We start from the raw sequence: 21464 nt of genomic DNA, 5'->3' as shown, positions 1-21464 counted from the left end.
CTTTGCTCTCAAGGCATCTTGATCTGCACGTCAGAAGGAACTGCCCCAATCCTCAAAAATGAACTCTTTATGGATTCCTCTTCCGCATGATGCCAACATCTCTTTTGTCTTCTCTGTAGCCCTTGGCTGTGGATCCCAAGCTGTGTGCCAAGGAGCTCAGGGCACAAACTCGCTGTGAGCAAACCCTCTGGGCTTACTGAACTATTTGAAAGATGAGCAGTGCCATCTGCTGGAAAACACTAGAAAGTACCAGTCCAAGGTATTTTATAGTTTCAACATCAGACTATGCACCATTACAAGTTACAGGTGTGCACCATCATGCCTGGCTAATTTTTGTATTTTTAGTAGAGACGGAGTTTCACCATGTTGGTCAGACTGTTCTCAAACTCCTGACCTCGTGATCTGCCCACCGCGGCTTCCCAAAGAGCATTTTTTCATGTTTGCTGGCCACTTGCAGGTCTTCTTTTGAAAAGTGTCTGTTCACATTCTTTACTTGGGATTTTGTTCTTGCTAGTTAAGTTCCGTGTAGATTCTGGATATTAGAGCTTTGCCAGACACACAGATTGCAGATATTTCTCCCATCCTATAGGCTGTTTACTGTGTTGCTAATTTTTTTTTTAAACTCTTCAGTTTAATGAGGTCCCATTTGTGAATTTTGTTTTTATTGTTGTTGCAAATGCTTTTGGTGTCTTCTTCATGATATCTTTGTCAGGTACTATGTCCAAAGTGGCACTTCCTAGCTTCCAGGATTTTTATGGTTTTAGGACTTACATTTAAATCTTTAATTAATGTCGAGTTATTTTGCATATATGGTGAAAGGTAGAGGTTCAGTTTCATTCTTCAGCACATGGCTAGCCAGTTATCCCAGCACAATTTGTTGAATTAGGACTCTTTCCCCATTGCTTGTTTTTGCTGATTTTGTTGAAGGTTAGAAGGTGTGAAAGTTTCTTTCTGAGCTCTATTCTGTTCCACTGATCTAAGTGTCTGTTTTTGTACCAGTACCATTCTGTTTTGATCACCGCAGCCTTATATTATAGTTTGAAGTCAGGCAATGTGATGCCTCTGGCTTTGTTCTTTTTGCTTATGATTGTTTTGGTTATTTTGGCTCTTTCTTAATTCCAAATAACTTTTAGATTAGATTTTTCTAATCTGTGAAAAATGACATTGGTATTGATAGAGATAGTGTTGCATCTATAAATTGCTTTTGGAAGTATGGCCATTTTAACTATATTGATTCTCCAACCCATCAGTATGAAATATTTTCCCATGTATTTGTGTTGTCTCTCATTTTTTTCAGCCATGTTTTGTAGATCCTCTTTTTCCATACAAAATCTGGTAGAATTCCATGGTGTCTATGTACCACATTTTTTTTTTTCCATTCAATTCACTGTTCCTGGGCACTTAGATTGTGATTCTGTGTCCTTGCTAGTGAGAATAGCACTGCAATGAACATATTGACGTAGTTGTCTTTTTGATAAAATGAATTCTTTTCCTGTGGATATATCCTGAGTAGTAGGATCGCTGGGTAGAATGGCAGTTCTATTTTAAGTTCTTGGAGGAATCTCCAGACTGCTTTCCATAGCGGCTGAACACGTTTGCTTTCCCACCAACAGTGTCTGTTTCCTTTTCTCTGCAGCCTCACCACCATCTCCGACTTTATGACGGGTAAGAGATGGTAACTCATTGCAGTTTTGATTTGCACTTATCTGATGATTAGTGATATTGAGCATCTTTTATGCTTGTTGACCAATTGTAGGTCTTCTTTTGAAAAGTATCGGTTCGTGTCTTTGCCCAATGTTAATTGGGTTTTTTCTTCTTGCTTGTTGAATTGTTTAAGTTCCTTGTAAATTCTGGATATTGAACCTTTGTCAGATGCACACTTTGCAAATAGTTTCCACCATTCTACAGGCTGTCTATTTAGTGTGTTGCTAGTTTCTTTTTCTGTGTAGAAGCTCTTCAGTTTAATGAGGTCCCATTTGTCAATTTTTTTGTTGTTGTTCCAATTGTTTTTAGTGTCTTCTTCATGAAATCTTTGCCAGGTCCTATGTCCGCATTGGTATGTCTTAGGTTATATTCTAGGATTTTTACAGTTTTAGTACTTACATTTAAATCTTTCACCCATATCAAGTTATTTTATATATATGGGGAGAGGTAGGGGATCAGTTTCCTTCTTCTGCATATGGCTGGCTGGATATCCCAGCACTAATTTTCGAATAGGGAGTCTTTCCCACATTGCTCATTTCTGTTGAAGATTAGATGGCAGTTAAGTGTGCAGGTTTATTTCAGGGCTCTACATTATTTTATTTACTAAATAAAATAATCATTAATGTAATATTTTCATATTAAATAATTAAAAATTTCTACAACAGGCACTGTGGTTCATGTCTGCAATTCCAGAGCATCAGGAGGCCAAGGTGGGAGGACTGCTCAAGGCCAAGATTTGAAGACCATCCTGGGCAACATAGGAAGACTCTATCTCTACCTAAAATAAAACAATTTGCCGGGCCTAGTGGCATGTGCCTGTAGTCTCAGCTATTCTAGAGGCTGAGTCTAGAGGATCACTTGAGCTCAGAAGTTGGAGATTACAGTTAGTGGTAAGTATGCCGCTTCACTCCAATATGGTTGACAGAATGAGAAACTGTAAAAAGCCATAAAAATAAAAAGGATTATAACAATTCTTGGTCAGCAACACACTAAACAGCTTGTAGAATGGGGAAAACTAGGCCGGGCGCGGTGGCTCAAGCCTGTAATCCCAGCACTTTGGGAGGCCGAGACGGGCGGATCACGAGGTCAGGAGATCGAGACCATCCTGGCTAACACGGTGAAACCCCGTCTCTACTAAAAATACAAAAAACTAGCCGGGCGACGTGGCGGGCGCCTGTAGTCCCAGCTACTTGGGAGGCTGAGGCAGGAGAATGGCGTAAACCCGGGAGGCGGAGCTTGCAGTGAGCTGAGATCCGGCCACTGCACTCCAGCCTGGGCGGCAGAGCGAGACTCCGTCTCAAAAAAAAAAAAAAAAAAAAAAAAAAAAAAAAAGAATGGGGAAAACTATTTGCAAAGTATGCATCTGACAAAGGTCCAATATCCAGAATCTACAAGGAACTTAAACAATTCAACAAGCAAGAAAAAAAAGCCCAATTAAAATTGGGCAAAGACATGAATGGATACTTTTCAAAAGAAGACCTACAATTGGCCAACAAACACGAAAACATGCTTAATATCACTAATCATCAGGTAAGTGCAAATCAAAACCGCAATGAGTTACCATCTCTAATCAGTCACAAAGTCAGAGATGGTGGTGAGGCTGCAGAGAAAAGGAAACAGACACTATTAGTGGGAAAGCAAATGTGTTCAGCCGCTATGGAAAGCAGTTTGGAGATTTCTCCAAGAACTTAAAATGGAAAGGATCCCTGAGCTCTGAAGTCCACCATACTATTTTACTAGTGATACTGTTTGGAAGAATAAGGTCATGCTTCAGAGAAGTGTCTGCTTTTCCACAATCAAAGAAGTAGAAAGAAAATGCCTTTTGCTGGGATTTCTTGTTCAGTTAAAACTTGTGCAGGAATTCCATCCATTACCACCGAGAGAAAGTGGCAGAAGACGTTAAGAAAAATGGCTGTTAGGATCATCAGCAAAGGTAATGAGTGGCATGAGATGCTGAGTCTACAATATCCTCATCATCTCCTGGGGGCCTGTGGGCTTGCTAAGGCTTGCACTCCTGCTTTCCAGAAAGGCAAAGTGGTGAGTAGACAGGCGACCTCCCTGAAGGGAGAGCAGGAACCAGACCAGGCTAACAGAGGCTTCTTGATATCATCTTCCACCTTCAGAAAAGATGAAGCGTTGGTTTAAGTGGCTGAGAAAAACCTGGGTCTGTTGTCCTGGGTGACAGGCCCTCCCCATTTCCGAGCCTCTCCCCCAAATAAAGAACATGTTTTTCCCTTCAAACCTACCCTTGGCTCTGCAGCCAGTCCCAACCTCCACCCTCCTTCACCACACCACAGAGCCAGCCCAGGTCCTGTTACAGCGCATGGGGGCTCAGAATTGAGGCTGGTAATGAGGGTTGTGCACCCCCAGGGAGGGCCTGCTCCCCCTTCTCACAGAAGGGTCTAGAGGACCTGGGGGAGCACTGTCCAAAGAGAGGTCTTTGTATCAGTGTTCCCTGGCCTTGGGTGGGCTTGCAGGCAAACCTCCTTCTTTCCCCTTTGCTCTCAACCTCTCCTCTCCCTGGGACCTGCACCCACAGCTTTGAATGGGACTGCCCCTGCCCCGCCCTATTCATTCCTAACCAAGTTCAGTGGTGAGCATGGAACTCCAGCAGCAGCTCAGCCTCCCGGTCTGAGTCCACTCTGCTCCAGGCAGGGCCATCAGCTGGCTCAGGATCTGGAGTGTGCAGGAGGCAGAATGGCAGGGGCATCACCCAGGACCCGGCCAGGAATGCCATGGGTCCAACAGGCCTGGCCTTTCCTGAACCTCAGTCCGGACATGCTCCACTCTTCACCTTCTACCTTAACTGCTGGGACCTGAGCTGCTTTCTCTGGGAATGCAGCCTTTGGAATTGGGTGGGCCAAGGCCCTCACAGCCCCCTCGTCCTGGGATTCTCCCAGATCACTCTCTTTGTAGCCTTCTCCAGGGACACCCTTTCTCTTGACATCCTAGGTGAAGTGGTCATGCTGCTCGTCTCCTACTGTGCAGACTGCCCACGCCTGAGTTCCTGCTGCCTACAGGCCACATACCACTACCCTTCCCGAATAGGAACCTGCTCTGAAACAGGCCTGAACTGGCTAAACCCTCTCAAGCTCAATAGGCCTTAAGCCTTGGTATGGGCCCCTCCCTTTCCCTCTGGCCTCTGACAGTGAGAATCCATCAGAACTCAAGGTTGAGCTGCCCAGGTCACTGCCAACAGGTGACACCAGGTCTCATTTATCTGTCTTATGTCAGTATGAGAAGTTCCCGGCCTCTGGGACTCTGTGTATTCTCCTTCTGCATCCTCCCATCTCACCCATCTGCCCCTTGCTCCCCTCCCAATATTGCCTACAGTATCTGTCACTCTAAACAACTCTCCACAGCAGCCAGCTAGAATGAAGGGGAGTAGGATGATGAGGTGGCTCCAGGGAATGAGGGTGGTGGCCGTGGCTTTGGGGTGGGTTGTACCTTGGGCCAGACAGGGTGGTTCTGAAATGGAAACACAGGAGTGACAACCCTTGTCGAGGCCGCAAATCTTAGGAGATGCCTCCTCAGCTCCTGCCACCCCAGGTCATCCTGGAAGGCAGAGCTTTTGCCCCCCTCTGCTGTGGGGCAACCTCTGGGACAGGTCCTGGGGTAGGAAGGGAGAGGGGGTGTCCCCTGTCCTCAGGGAGCTCACATGGCTGCTGAGGGAAGCAAGGTGACAACACACCCCACCCTCCTGCCATGGAGAAAGAGGAGGTGATGTCCCAGGGCCAAAGAAGCCAGGGTCTTGGGCCCTGGCATTGGAGATGATTTTGATGGATTTACAGAAACAGACGAGGGGAAAGGAAAGAAAAGGCGATTCTAGGAGAAAGGAACACTAATGAAAAAGATATGGAAACACTATGACACCCACAGATTTGAGGTTGGTGAGAAATGCACCGTGGGTGGAGAACAAGCAAGTGCAGGGAGGAAGAGGAGTCAAGAGGAAGAAGTGAGAGGAGGATGAGAGAGCACAGGCATGCCAGCACCCCCAGGAGGAGCCCCCCATGAGGGAGTCATGTTCACACTCACTCACACACACACGCACTCACACACTCAGACACCAGACTGATAAGATCTGAACTCAAGACAGCTTCCTTTTTTCCCCTCTCACTTACTTGTTGGATCCAGCATTTGTTCCCAGTACATCAAAAATTCTTCAAGCCATGTCTTCTGGAAGAACATGGTCACATCCCTGTTCTTCTCCCACTTCTCTTTCACCTTCTTGGCTCCAGGATGAAGTGCTGTCCACTTTCTGTTGTTTGAGTCAAAGAAGAGGAACGTCTGTCCATTGAAGAGGAACTGCCAAGATCCTCTGCCGTGTCCATGGGCTTCGTGCTCACAAGACATTCGGGCCTGCAGAATGAGGGGCTCTGCCCCATTGGAAAGAGATCAGCTCTGATCTTGACAAATCCTGAGCCCCACCCTGCTTCCTTTCCTGATCCCTGGACTTGCTCTCTCTGCTGCATCCTGCGCATGCTTCTCAGCCTCTTGGATGACACAAACTTCTGATTTATTTTTTACATGAAACCAATAAATGCCTCTAAGTTACTACTGTGTCTGCTCCCTGGGCCATTTTAAACTTACCAATGGGTATTAAATTCTCCGCTTGAATGTCAGGCAGTTGCCCTTTGAGGAAATCCACCATGTCTCTTAAGGTTTCAGTCTGTTCTTCCCAGGTTTTTGTGACATTGACTTTCTTCCCCAGAGAAGCAGAGGCTTTGGCCTTGTGGTTAACACAGTCATAGTGAAGAAAAGGCCTTTCATCCACCAGGCCTTGAACTTCACACCACTGTGGTTTAGGTCTGAACTTAGGAGTGATGATGAAGTCATAGCAGACAGTGTTTGTCTGTGGAAGAAAAACACGGGCGGGGGGTGGGGTTGGTGTGGTGGGAAGTGGAAATTAAATCCCCTCCTTCCCCTTATGGTGACTGCAAGTAAATACCTCTGAGGAGCTGGGCTGGCAGAGCAAGATATGCCAGCCAGGATTGTCATGAAAACTAGTTAATGACTAGAGCGTCTCCCTTGCTTGAGTACATGGAGGGGAAGGTTCCTGCAGCCGTGAAACCACATGGCCCCTCCAGACATGTCCCACCTGCTCCGTGCCCACATGGGTCAGCACATGACCTTGTCGTGGATGTGCCAGGCCTGTTGTGGCAGGAAAAGGCCTGGATGAGGAGGACCCTCAGCAGCAGTCTGTGTGGACTGCAGGAGGTGGGAGAGGGTGTGGGAGCTGCCCTTGGATGCTGCAGCACAGTGTGGGGGTGGGGAGGGCAGAATTCAGTTTTGATAAGCAAGTGATTATTGTCACGGGTCACAGGATTTAATATGTTGGCAAAGCCCCAACGAAGTCGCCCATCTGCTATGAGCATGAATTCCTGGAACCTTGGAAAGGGATGGTTCGCATGGCAAGAAGTGGAAAATCCAGAACTTCTTTTTTTTTTTTTTTTTTGAGACGGAGTCTTGCTCTGTCACCCAGGCTGGAGTGCAGTGGCCGGATCTCAGCTCACTGCAAGCTCCGCCTCCCAGGTTCACACCATTCTCCTGCCTCAGCCTCCCCAGTAGCTGGGACTACAGGCGCCCGCCACCTCACCTGGCTAGCTTTTTTTTTTTTTTTTTTTTTTTTTTTTTGTATTTTTTAGTAGAGACGGGGTTTCACTGTGTTAGCCAGGATAGTCTCGAACTCCTGACCTCGTGATCTGCCCGTCTCAGCCTCCCAAAGTGCTGAGATTACAGGCTTGAGCCACTGCGCCCGGCCAATCCAGAACTTCTAAGTCAGGGAATAGAGGAAAGAACCAAAAGGCTCAGAGAAGCGCCCATGCCAGAGTGGCTGCAGCATGAAAATCCAGAACGATGTCCATCCTTTGGGCTCATGGGATGCCTGGAGGACTCCTGTTTACTCAGCATATAAAGAAGGCCCTGGGATAAGGCAGCAGACTGTCAAGAAGCCCAGGGATGCCTGTTGCTGAAGGCCGGGATTGGGGGTAGGAAATGCTGTTCCTGAAATGGGCTCCCAGTAGTAATGGGGGTGGAAAATCCTGAAATAACAGATCTCAATTGGAGGCCGTCAACTGTCAGGAGGAAGGAGGGTGCAATGATGGAAATAATTAAAGAAGTCACAATGCCAGCTGGGGACCTCAGCCATACAAAAGTATGCCCATGGCTCATAGAACAAAGGAGTCAAAGATCCAACAGAAATGGAAACTCAACCCGGATACTGCTAGAGTTAAATAATTACAACAAACAAAGACAAAATGCAAGGATGGATGACCTGGAGGCTGAAAGGAGTCACCCCAGGAAATAACTGAGCTCCTTTGCCCAGCTTTGAGAACTGAGCCACATCTCAGACCCAGAGTCCATTACTAAAAGGAGAACCCAGAGGCCCCAGTGGGCTCCTTCAACCCCATAGCAACTGCAATGACTCCTTCAGACTCCCTCACAGAGCTACATGGGCATTCACTCTGGTAAGTGTACACCATGAAACAGCAAATACCCAGACACTCCTAGTGAACAGTGCGTGGTCTGACCTTCTCCCAGGGACCTGAAGCATTAACTTGCTCCCCTATTACTCATGAGGTGCATTTAGGGCAAAGTAACAGACGGACACCTGTGTCAGGTCCAGCTTAGACGGATGTGCTGGGTTCATTCGACGAGGGGTAGGAAATGTCTGGTGAGCCCCTGGGTGCAGGTGAGTGTCTGCAGCAAAGTTCAGGGGGAAGTTCCAGGGCAGGAAGCCCTGGAGGTGCTGGAAGGTTTGTGTGGTGAAGAGCAGGTCAGAGCAGAGCAGGGTTGTGGCTGGTGGGGGAGTCTGTGATTGCTTCCCTGTGGAACTCCCCTTCACCCCTGTCCTGACCCCAGCTAGGGTTCGGGATCCGGTTTCTCCTTCCCTAGGGCGAGTGGGGCTGCGGGTCTGCACCAGGGAGGGTCTGCACCAGGGATCCCCGCCCCACCTTGCCTTCTGTAGCCCTTTGGCCCCTCCACCCTCCTGCGATTCCTTTTCAGCCTTCTTTGACACTCCCCCTGGCCTGCGGGGCTAGCAGCAGCTGCATCAAGCCGACTCGGTGGAAAGGAGCGCCGGAGGGAAACTGAGTGCCTTCAGCCGGGCATGTTCAGGGAGATAGCGATGTTCAGAGACATCGCAATGTTCGAGGAGACCGCGATGTTCCGGGGGATAGCGGTGTTCCGACAGACCGCGATGTTCGGAGAGAGAGCGTTGTTAGGGGCACTGCGATGTTCGAGGAGACCGCGATGTTCGGGGGGACCGCGATGTACGGGGAGACCGAGATGTTTGGGGAAACCATCAGCGATGTTCGAGGAGACCGCGATGTTCAGAGAGATCGCAAGGTTGAGGGAGACCGAGACGTTCGGGGAAACCGCGATGTTCGGGGAGATCGCGCCGGTCCATCCAGAAGCTTCCTGACCTACGGGACAAACAGCAGCCGGAGGAATGGGACCTGGCATAAAGGAGCCGCGGAGGGGAACTGAGTACCTTCAGCCGGGCGTGTTCGGGGAGATGGAGATGTTGGGGGAGATGGCAATGTTCGGGGAGATGGCAATTTTCGGGGAGACCAAGATGTTCGGGGGACTGCGATGTTCGAGGAGACAGCGATGTTCAGGAAAACCGCGATGTTCCGGGAGACAGCGATGTTCCAGGAGACGGCGATGTTGGGGAGGACCGAGATATTCGGGCGGATCGCGATGTTCGGGTAGAACGCGATGCTAGGGGAGATGGCGCCGGTCCTTCCAGAAGCCTCCTGGGGCAAGCAGAAGCCGCAGGAAGCCGACCCGGCGGAAAGGAGCCGCGGAGGGGAACTGAGTGCCCTCAGCAGGGCAAGTGTGGGGAGACCGCGATGTTCAGGGAGACGGCGATGTTGGGGGAGACCGCGATGTTCGGGGGAACCGGGATATTTGGGGAGATCGAGTTGTTCGGGGAGATGGCGATGTTAGGGGAGACCGGGATGTTCTGGAGGATCGCGATGTTCCGGTAGAACGCGATGTTCTGGTAGAATGCGATGTTCAGGGAGATCGCGCCGGTCCTTCCAGGAGCCTCCTGGGGCAAGCAGAAGCCGCAGGAAGCCGACCCGGCGGAAAAGAGATCGCAACGTTCGGGGTGACCGCGACGTTCGGGGAAACCGCGATGTTCGGGGAGATCGCGCTGGTGCATCTAGAAGCTTCCTGGCCTGCGGGGCAAGCGGCAGCCGGAGGAATCGGACCCGGCTGAAAGGAGCAGCGGAGGCGAACTGAGTGCCTTCAGCCGAGCATGTTCGGGGAGATCGAGATGTTCCGGGAGACCGCGATGTTCGAGGAGATGGCGATTTACGGGGAGACAGCGATGTTCGGGGAGATCTGGATGTCTGGGGAGATCGCGATGTTCGGGGGGACAGCGATATTCGGGGGAACGGCGATGTTCGGGAGACCGCGATGTTCCGGGAGATCGCGCCAGTCCTTGCAGAAGCCTCCGCTCTTCTGAAACCCGCTGCAGTCCTCAGCCCACCAGCTTGGCCCCCCGCCCCACTTAGGCTCCATCCCCGAACTCACCAGCCCGCCCTGCGCCAGACCAGCCGGACAGCAGGTGCAGAAAGGAGAGGCACAGAAGGAACTCAGTGCTGGCGGTCGCTGCCATTGTAGACCTACAGCGTAGGGGACAGGAGGCGCTGTCGAAGTGGAGTCCGGCTGATGAATCGCTTCGGAGCCCCCACGCCGGCTAATTATAAAGGCTGCCCAGACCCTCCCCTCTCCCTTTGCGGCACCCCGCCCTGCCGCGGGCTGGGATCCACTGGGCGGGATCCTAGCCTGCCGTTGTTAGGGATGATCCACCTCGTCACGCTGTCATCTGACAGCGGCCTGGCTAACGAAACTTTCCCCTCCAACCCGCCCCCGCAGCTTGGTGGCGGCTTGCACAGGCCCCGAGCGGGCCAGGGCGCGGTTCCTTCCATGGCCCCATCACCTAATTTTTCAACACAGAATTTATCATTACCACAATGTAAACACCTACTCACAGGAAGGTGAAGAAACTTGCACAGGAATACTCAGTGGCGGCAGTGTCTCCCCGTCACCGCCTGCACCAGTGACAGCCGCCCTCCCTCCGCCTGCGTCGCGGAGTCCCCGCCCCTCTCCGTCCGGAGCCACTGCAATTGGCCACAACTTGGAAATTTGAACGCCCACCTGGGTGTCCACAAAGATTTTCCAAGGAAGAGTAACTTTCGTTTTCAACCAGTCTGGGGGTGCTTCATCAGGATAGAATCTTCTAGAAAACATAGCAGCATGATGATGGACAGCAAACTGCTGTCTTCGGCTGGTTTCGTTGAGCCTAGAGTGCACCCGGGCCAAAAGAATCTTGCCTTTTTTTTTTTTTTTTTTTTTTTTTTGAGACGGAGTCTCGCACTGTTGCAGGGGCTGGTGTGCAGTTGCACAATGTCAACTTGCTACAATCTCCGCCTCCCAGCTTCAAGCGATTCTCCTGCCTCAACTTCCCGAGTAGCTAGGATAACAGGCGGCTGCCAACACACCTGGCTACTTTTTTTGTATGCTTAGTAGAGACAGGGTTTCACTATGTTGGCCAGGCTGGTCTTGAACTCCTGACCTCGTGATCCGCCCACCTCGGACTCCCAAAGTGCTGGGATTACAGGCATCCAACCGAAAATCTGTGTTTTAGACAAAGGAGGAACGAGTCTGAAAGCAGGAATGGAAATGGGAAAAGATAAGGGGGCCAGGAGGAAAGAGAAGGTGAAAAGAAGGGTTGGGGTCTGAGAAGGAGCAAATCCAAGCATTTCCAGACCCATGGCCTGGAGTTGCAAGTGGGCGGGGCAGGGCCACTGGAGCTGTGACAGCCCTGAGGGCTGGGGTGACTCATGCAGGGGCCCTCTGCTTCCTCCAGGCATGTCACGGCCCTGGGCTCCAGTCCCCAGTGGCACAGATGCTGGCGCAGAGTTGGGTGTTTGCCTCCAGCCTCTACTCCTGCTACCAGCCTGGTCCAAAGTGGGTCGGGTTGGCGTGTTCCAGGCTGGACCCTAAGTATGGGTTCCTGGGCCAACAGGGGAGGTCTTGGATTTCAGGGGTTGGAGGTCAGGAGGAGGGGAGGCTTCTGGAAGTTTCTGAAAGTCTGCCTGGGATTTAATGCGGCATTGCTAACTGGAGCCAGTTTGGCATGGGGAGAGAGATGTGAGACTGATGAAAAGTGTGCAGCCTGATTTAAAGCCAAACCCTGAGCCTTTTCCAAGAACAATAAAGCATATTGTAGTCGCTAAAAGAAATAAACAAACAAACAAACAAAGTAGCCTTTCTTGACAGATACAGCACCTATCACTTTTAAACTTTACATTTAACATTGCCTTTTGAAAACAGTGTATATTATTTGATATTTTAAAATCCAACCTGGGAGTTTCAGTAATTTATGTGATGAGTTTAGTAATTCACCTTTATTGTAATTATTACTATTTAGGTTTTAGCTATGCCATCTTTTTTGTTTGTTTTAAGATATGGGGTCTTCCTCTGTTGTCCAGGCTGGAGTGCAGCGGCGTGGTCATAGCTCACTGCAGCCTCTAACTCCTGGGCTCAGGCCATCTTACTGCCTCAGCCTCCAAGTAGCCAGGACTACAAGCATGTGCCACCCACTGGGCTAATTTTCTATATTTGTTTGTAGAGATGGGGTCTGCCTATATTGCCCAGGCTGGTCTTGAACTCCTGAGGTCAAGTGATCCTCCCACCTCGGCCTCCCAAAGTGCAGGGATTACAGGCATGAGCCACTGTGCCTGGTCCACGTGTATTTATTGTGTTTTTTATTGCTGGTATTTCCCCCTCCATACCTGTGCTCCATTTAGTATACTGAGGTTTTCTTTGGTTGGTTTAAGAGTTATGCATTCTAGTTTTCTTCTCAGGGTGGCTGCCCTTAACCTATGACTCATACCAATATGTATCACATTTATTGGTATTATTGGTTTTGTTTTATTCCTAATTTTAGAAGTATCAGCATGTTTTCCTATCCCTTTCTTGTGCCACCTCCAGCCCCATTTTCCTGATAACTTTCCTAGCGGTAATTCCCGGTTATTCTTAGCTACATTTCCTTGTTTCTGTGATCCTAACTTCACATTTCCCTTGTTGTGAGATAACAGTAATCTGGAACAGATTCTTTGGTCACTCATCCTCCTTGGTTCTCTTGTGGCATCTCCTGTGTTTCTCTTGCTATTGAGGTACCTTCCTCTAAACTATTTCCAACTTGGATCTTTAGGAGGCAAATATCCTTCAGGTTTTCTATGTTTTGAATAATTCTGATACACTGTGGTGGGCAGGATTCGGAAGCTGCCCCTTCAAGTTTCCTGTACCTTTTTTAGAACGATATGTTCTAGAAAACACTGATGATAGGACAACTAGCTGCTGTCTTAGCCTGTTTGTTTGAGCCTGGAGCATACCAGCAGCAGGAAAATCCAGTATTTTAAGCAAAGGAGAAATGATTATGAAAGTGGGAATGAAAATGGGAAAGGAAAGGGGACCAGGAAGAAGGGGATGGAGAGAATAAGGAGTGAGGGGCCTAGAGAAACCAGTACTCCTAGTCTAGACACCGCTAGTCTAGGTACTGTGAGTCTAGGCACCGCTAGTCTACGCTCTGCACAGCCATAATTAAAGCTACTAATCAGTTGACCTTAAAATAGATTTTCCTGGATTCTCTGAATGGGCCCAGTGACATCACATGAGCTCTAAAAATCAGAGAATTTTCTCAGGCTGGAGCCAAGAAAGATGCGTCCAATGTCAGAGAGATTCTTTTTTTTTTTTTTTTTTTTTTTTTTTTTTTTGAGACGGAGTCTCGCTCTGTCGCCCGGGCTGGAGTGCAGTCGCCGGATCTCAGCTCACTGCAAGCTCCGCCTCCCGGGTTAAGCCATTCTCCTGCCTCAGCCTCCCGAGTAGCTGGGACTACAAGCGCCCGCCACCTCACCCGGCTAGTTTTTTGTATTTTTTTAGTAGAGACGGGGTTTCACCATGTTAGCCAGGATGGTCTCGATCTTCTGACCTCGTGATCCGCCCGTCTCGGCCTCCCAAAGCGCTGGGATTACAGGCTTGAGCCACCGCGCCCGGCCTATGTCAGAGAGATTCTAAGCATGAAAAGGATTCCATGCACTGTTGCTGGCTCTGAGCTGTGGGGACCATGAGCAAGACTGCAGAGGGGCCTCTAGGAGTTAGGGAAGGGCTGCAGCTGACAGTCAGCAGGGAAGCTGGGACCTCAGTCCCACAGGTCCAAGGACTGGATTCTGCCAGCAACGTGAACGCATTTGGAAGCAGATGCTTCCCAGAACCTCCCAATCAGAGCCCAGCGGGTGGACACCTTGATTTTGACCTTGAGGACTGGGAGCAGAGAAACCAATCAAGCCATCTCAGGCTTGTGACCTAGAGGACTGTGAAATAATAAAGATGTACTGATTTAAGCAGGTAAGTATGTAGCAATTTGTTATGGCTGCAACAGAAAAGATATCTTCCTATTTAAATGAAAATTTGACTGGATATAAAATTCTAGGCTCAAGTTCTTTTCCTTCATATTTTAGAAAAAATACTCCATTGTTTTCTTGCAACCAGGGTTGCTGTTGTGTAGTCTGTTGGTCAGGTGTTTCCTTCTTCCTTCCATTGTTTCTCTGGAGTAAGTTGGGAAAGGGAGCCAGAAGCCTGAGCTTCTTTCCTGTCTTCATCCAGTGGATTTGTACCATTCCAGGCTGTTAGTCACAGTCTCAAGGAGGTAGAAAATGGGTTGACTTTAACCTAGCTTTTCACAGATGCACTTGTAGATTGGAAAAGCTTATTGTTTTTCTCTTATTCGACTAGTGCTAGTCTTCTCCTATCTTTTATAAATATTAAACTTATTGAGATGTAATTTACAGACAATACTCCTTTCTGAACTTATGAGCTTAAAGTCTCTTATCTTTAGGAGTATATTGAAACATGTAGCCTTTTGGCCATATTATAAGGCATGTTCCCAGGCTATAAACGTTAAACAGATGAATGATGTTACTTCAGTCATGAATCATCTTACCAACCTGTCAATTCTGTAGAAAATCACGTTTCTAGCATTACTTGCTTCAGGTTTTCAGAAGAGAAAAACAACATTTTCACTGAACATTGGCTTTTAGACAAAATAAATGCTAGAACTATGTTAAATTCATTTACTTCCTATCATTTCTATATAGATTTCATAAAATTGGCCCACAGTCTTAAATTTATTATAATTATGATGGATGTATTAGTAAAATACCCCATCCCTTTCAGTTTATTGGAAGCACTAATGAATTCTAGGCTTAAACAATAAATAGCACACTGTAGAACAGCAGTACTGTTTAAAAACTGAACGCAGTTGAATTAATCAGACATGACAAGATATTTTTATGATTTTAACAGAAGCTTAATGAACAATGTTGAATAGATTTAAACACTTTTTAAATAATATGTCTAAATGGTGTGAATTATGGTAACACTGCCTTTGAGAAGAAATCATGAATTTTGGATTAACATATAGGATGGCACCCTAGGAAAACGTTAAAAAGTCAGGAGAATTGTACCTTTAAGAGTGGAATTGACTAATGAAAATATACATTACCAGAGTCACCTCCTGGGATGCCTAGACATTTACTTATGATGCGAGCATTTTCCTGCCTAGAAACAGCAAAACTGACTGTTTAGCTCTAACTGGCAGGCCCCACAGGCCATAGCAACAACAGAGCAAGAAAACCAGGAAAATGTTTTACTCAATGATTTTTTTTCATTTTTTAAAAGCTATTGAAACATAGTAAGCATAGTTATTTTTAAATCCCTGCCTGATAATTCTAATTTATTTATTTATTTATTTATTATTAATTTTTTTTTTTGAGACAGAATCTCACTCGATGGCCAGGGCTGAAGTGCAGTAGCATGATCTTGGCTCACTGCAACCTCCACTTCCTGGGTTCCATTGATTCTCGTGCCTCAGCCTCCTGAGTAGCTGGGACTATAGGCGTGAACCACGATACCCAGATAATTTTCGTATTTTTAGTAGAGAAGGGGTTTCACCATGTTGGTCAGGATGGTCTCGAACTCCCGACCTCAGGTGATCCACCCGCCTGGGGCTCCCAAAGTGCTGGGATTACAGGGGTGAGCCACCGTGCCCAGCCTGATAATTCTAAAATCTAAAGCTGCAAAGTCTAACCCATCAGTTACTAGCTACATGAGGCTATTGAGAGCTTGCAATACAACTAGTTTAAATTGAGAAGTACTGTCAGTATACAGTGCACACCAAACTTCAAAGGTTTAGTATAAAAATGTCAAATGTCTCATTATTCATTTTTCCACTGATGACATGCTGAAATAATAATTGTGGTTATAAATATTTAGTTAAAACATATTGAGTTAAAAATGTTGTAAAAATATATTTCACCTGTTTCTTTTTATTTTTTCAATGTGCTCACTGGAATATTTAAAATTCCCTGTGTGGCTCACACTTGTGGCTTGCATTGTATTTCTATCAGAGTACTAATCTAGAGGTTCCATGTATTTTCTGTCTCTGTTGCACATTTCAGTTGGTTCTTGTTGTTGCTATCTTACTTCCCTATGTGATTGGTTATCTTTGTCTACATTCTGGATACAGTGTTTTAAAAATTGCTGTTGACAGAATATAAAGTGTAGGATGGGCTGGGCATAGTGGAAACCGGGGTGAGTCATTCTGCCAGGCTTGGGAACTGTGCTACTCAGGAAACTTTTCTTATCACTGATCCCAATCCTGTCCCACATGGGAGGAGCAGTGAGTGCTGTGCCTAGGCTCCCTGCCTTCCCAGTGCTCCCAGCATCACACCAGCTCCTCCCCAGTTGCTGTGGGGTCCCGACTCTCCATGTTCACCATACTCCCAAAATTGGCTTCCCATCTGGGTGATGATGCTGCCCACCAAGCATCATCTCAGCCCCTCCAGGGTCACTGCCTGACCAGGTGGCGGTTGAGTGAAGAGGCAGAGATCAAGACAAGACACCTGGTCCAGTTTGACTTTAGGTTCCTCTCTGAAACGCGACTGCATTCCACATCCTGTTCCTCGGGCAACCTCAGCTGGGAGGATGTGTAGGACTGTGTAGAATCTTGGCGGGTGAAGACCAATTCCTGCAACTATGGCTTTTCAGCTACATTGATTTTTCCTAAAACGGACAAGCAGACTGTCAATAAGTTATGGAAATACTGTTTTCCTTACTAAAAATAGAGATGTGTACATGTGTCAATGATGGTTTTTAAAACAAGTATAAGCCCATAGGCACTCTGCTGAATGCAGATTCTACCTCAAAATAACACACTTTCAAGATCTTCCAATACCCCCACATACAGATACTTTTCCTTTTTATCTCTGCATGACATTACATAGAATGACTGCCTCACGACAAATGTAACCAGTGTCTGTGTATGAAGATCCAGATGGTCTCCAGTCAGTTACTTTTAGAAAAATGAAATGCTGCAGAAACTGTGCTTGCATGAATCTCAATTTAATTGTGTGGAATAGATTTGCAGACACAGAATTGCTGTGCAAAGTAATGCACCGTTAAAGCATCTCATGTCACAGGATGGCAACGCTGGCGACACTCTTGTCTGATTGTGAAGACCCAGCTTGGGCAGAGGATGGTGAAACATTCACTATAAAGGGAGGGGAAACTGAAGGACAGGGTGACATGTTTCATCAAGAGTAAAAAATATCCAAGTCTTAACTAAGAATATCTATGCATATGCGTTTGAAATGGCATAAAGACTCCCTGGAAAGATTCAAAGAATCCAATAATGTCTTATTCTGGGCTGTGGCTAACAAGAGTGGACCCAAGCAGGGGCGGGGGAGCCTTTCACACAGGACTTTTCATGGTTTTGATCCTGAAACAGGTGAAAATATGTAGGTGAAGAAGTAAGAAAGAGTGGGGCCAGGAGCCCCAGGGAGGGTCACCGGATGGGCTCAGCCTGATCTGTTGTGGGCCCCGAGGGTCCTGGGACAGGGAACACAAGCAGGGACCTGCGGGGCTGCCTCAGTGAGGATACACTGGTTCTAGATATCTACCAAACGGTGTTGTCACAGGGGGGATATTATAGGCGATTGCAGATTTCGACCACAGATGACTTTGGGGGAAAGTTCTACTCCTGGGAGTTTCAGTTTCCACCCCTCCGCGTCCTTTCTGGCTTCTGCGAGCTCCGCCCAGGGCGTCTGCTTAGCCTGAGCTCCGGACCCAGGTCTTGCCCTGTGGAGACCCCGGAGTGGGTGCCCCGCTGCCGGCCGATATCCCCGGGCCCCCGGGTCCACAGCGTCCGGAAAAAAACGGCCTTTCGAAGACCTGGGATGACTCACTGGTCGCGGCAACGGACCCGCGGTTCCCGTGTCAGAAGAATCAAGGAAATGCGGGGCCTGGTGGGGTGAGGAGCACGAGGTTCCTGCTTCATCCTCGCCGGGACTTTGTCACCGGCTCAGTGTGTAGACCTCACCGTCCCGCTCGAATCCATGGGGCTCCGACAGTGTGGGCCCCGCGAGGACCCCATCCTCCTTGCCCTGGGGCTGCTACAGGAGGGCGCCGGGACGCACTAGGTCCTGAGTGTCCGAGGTCCGGAAAGGGCTTCAAGTTGTCGCCTCCTGGATCCCGCGGCTCGCAGTCCAGGGCTCCTGGTTTATAAGCTGGGCTGGGGACCCGGAGCATGGATGTCGTGGGGCGGAGAAAACCTTGGGTTGGTTGGAAATGAAGGATGGGAGAGAGAACCAGAGAAAGGGAGAGGAAGAAGCAGGTAGGGCCAGAGAACAAAGAGAAACCTCTGCCAGGAAAATGGGAAGAGGATGACATACGCATAGCCCCACACTCCACCAACTCTCCCTCTCCTGCTCTCTGCCTTGTAAGCAGCACAGGCCCCACCCCCTCCAGCCTCACTGTGTTTGGGGTCACCCATTTCAGCCGGGTGAGGCGTCCCCTTGTGGGTGCGGTTGGCATTTCCCTGAGGGCTGTGGACACTGAGCACCTTTTACTGGCCTCACTGCCATTTGCATTCTTCTTCTGATGCCAGTGGGCAAGGGGAGGTCCCCAAACGCCGGTGGGACCGCGACCCCAGCTCTTGGTGCCGGGCTCTTGGCAGCAGTTGGGGAAGTGAATTCGAAGACCAGTAGGAAAATAGAGAAAGGATGGAGATTTATTGTAAAAGGAAAAGTAAATACTCAAGGGAGTGCAGGGGAACTCAAGAGACAGGCAGGGGTAAGGGGGCTTGGGGCTGCCACCTTTCTAGGTTTCTTCAACCAAGGGGTGGAATATTCATGAAAATTTCTGGAAGGACAGGGTTTCTCAGGACTCTGGTGCCTCGAATTTTTACACCAAATATGAGTCTTCTCAGAACTGCTAGGGAGCTTACTAGTATGTTAGTCAGCATGTAATGAGGTCCTAGGTGAAACCTAGGTCAAATCCAGGGCCGTGTTGGGTCCACTCATTCTTAATCAGCTTGGTCCACACGCTGTTTTTCAGCATCTTATCAGCCCAGAACCGCTGCAGATATTTCAACAGATTCCTTTTGCTAGTCACCTGAAACTGCTGCCTAAAATTTTCTGTTCTTTTGAGACCACTGTGTAGTTTACCTGTCTCACATTGGAATGTCTATTCAAATTCCTTGCATATATTTAAGTTGGCTTACTTCGCTTTATAATATTGAGTTGCAAGAGTTCTTGATATATTCAGAATAACAGTACCGTACCAGATATATGATTTTCAATTATTTTCTCTCATTCTGGAAGTTTTTTTTTTCTTTACCTTCTAAATGGAGTCGTTTTTGAAGCACAAAAGTTTTACATTTGTATGAAATGAAATTAAACTACCTTTTATTGTGCTATTTGTGCTACTGGCTACACGGAAGGAGGGGTGGGCAGGAAGCCCCCTGGAGACCCTGTCTCCCTCCACAGCAACTCAACCAGAAAATCCATTCACCATTCATACAGGCATGTTATCGTACACACACACGCACACACACAGAGACATGCAGGCACAGTCTCTCACACACACTCACACCACGCAGGCAAACACACTCACACACACACACACACACACACACACACACACATGCATGCAGAAATACAGACACAGCCATGCACATACATGGACACACACAAAAACACACAGAAACACACGGGAGAAACTGCGTGTCATCTTGAGAGTTGTCATGTCAGGCCCATCCTGCCCACGCACGTTTCACCTCAGGGGCTGTCTCCCAGCTCATGAAGGAGTTCTGAAGCCCTCAAGCAGGCAGTCACTGTGTGATCTGAAACACTCAGACAGCTCCTCACTCTGACCTATCTTCCTGGTCCCCCCGAGATGAAGTAGCGTCCTGTTGGTTTTCACTGCAGCAGAAGAGAATTCTCCCCCCGGGGCAGAACTGCTGGGCCACCAGAGAGCACCCCTCTGCTCTTTGCCCTCAGGGCATCTTGATCTGCAGGGCGGAAGGAACTGCCCCAATCCTCAGAAATGAACTCTTTATGGATTCCTCTTCCACCATGATGTCAACGTCTCTTTTGTTTTCTCTGTAGCCCTTGGCTGTGGATCCCAAGCTTGTGCCAAGGAGCTCAGGGCACAAACTCGCTGTGCGCAAACCCTCCGGACTTACTGAAATATTTGCAAGATAAGCAGTGCCATCTGCTGGACAACACTAGAAAGTACCAGTCCAAGGTATTTTCTAGTTTCAACATCAGACTATGCACCATTACAGGTTATAGGTGTGCACCATCACGCCTGGCTGATTTTTGTATTTTTAGTAGAGACGGAGTTTCACCATGTTGGTCAGACTGTTCTCAAACTCCTGACCTCATGATCTTCCCACCGCGGCTTCCCAAAAAGCATTTTTTCATGTTTGCTGGCCACTTGCAGGTCTTCTTTTGAAAAGTGTCTGTTCACATTCTTTGCTTATTTTTTACTTGGGATTTTGTTCTTACTTGTTGAGTTGTTTAAGTTCCATGTAGATTCTGGATATTAGAGCTTTGCCAGATGCATAGATTGCAGATATTTCTCCCACTCTATAGGCTGTTTACTGTGTTGTTAATTTTTTTTTTTTTAACTGTGGAGAAGCTCTTTAGTTTAATGAGGTCCCATTTGTGAATTTTTGTTTTTTGGTTGCAAATGCTTTTGATGTCTTCCTCATGATATCTTTGTCAGGCCCTATGTCCAAAGTGGCATTTCCTAGCTTATCTTCCAGGGTTTTTATAGTTTTAGGACTTACATTTAAACCTTTAATTCACGTCGAGTTATTTTGCATATATGGTGAAAGGTAGAGGTTCAGTTTCATTCTTCAGCACATGGCTAGCCAGTTATCCCAGCACCATTTGTTGAATTAGGACTCTTTCCCCATTGCTTGTTTTTGTTGATTTTGCTGAAGGTTAGAAGGTGTGAAAGTTTCTTTCTGAGCTCTATTCTGTTTCACTGATCTAAGTGTCTATTTTTGTACCAGTACCATTCTGTTTTGATCACTGTAGCCTTATATTATAGTTTGAAGTCAGGCAATGTGATGCCTCTGGCTTTGTTCTTTTTGCTTATGATTGTTTTGGCTATTTGGGCTCTTTTTAAATTCCAGATAACTTTTAGATTAGATTTTTCTAATTCTGTGAAAAATGACATTGGTATTGATAGAGATAGTGTTGCATCTATAAATTGCTTTTGGAAGTATGGCCATTTTAACTATGTTGATTCTCCAATCCATGAGCATGAAATATTTTTCCATGTATTTGTGTTGTCTCTAATTTTTTTCAGCCATGTTTTGTAGATTATCTTTTTCC

At 47.6% G+C, this 21464-nt stretch overlaps 1 protein-coding gene across 1 annotated transcript in view; it reads right to left on the bottom strand.

Annotated features, from left to right (window-relative positions):
• Positions 1 to 10358, bottom strand: part of LOC115897035 (UL16-binding protein 1-like) — a 30301-nt gene extending 19943 nt beyond the window's left edge. Inside the window, exon 1 of the mRNA XM_030929609.1 lies at positions 10246 to 10358. Coding sequence (XP_030785469.1) covers positions 10246 to 10330 — 85 coding nt within the window. The 5' untranslated portion in view covers positions 10331 to 10358. The remainder of the gene's footprint in view (positions 1 to 10245) is intronic.
• Positions 10359 to 21464: the final 11106 nt, after the last annotated feature.

The sequence above is a fragment of the Rhinopithecus roxellana genome, chromosome 4, assembly GCF_007565055.1.
Source record: "Rhinopithecus roxellana isolate Shanxi Qingling chromosome 4, ASM756505v1, whole genome shotgun sequence".
Taxonomy (NCBI): Eukaryota; Metazoa; Chordata; class Mammalia; order Primates; family Cercopithecidae; genus Rhinopithecus; species Rhinopithecus roxellana.
This window is presented reverse-complemented; position numbering and strand designations above follow the sequence as displayed.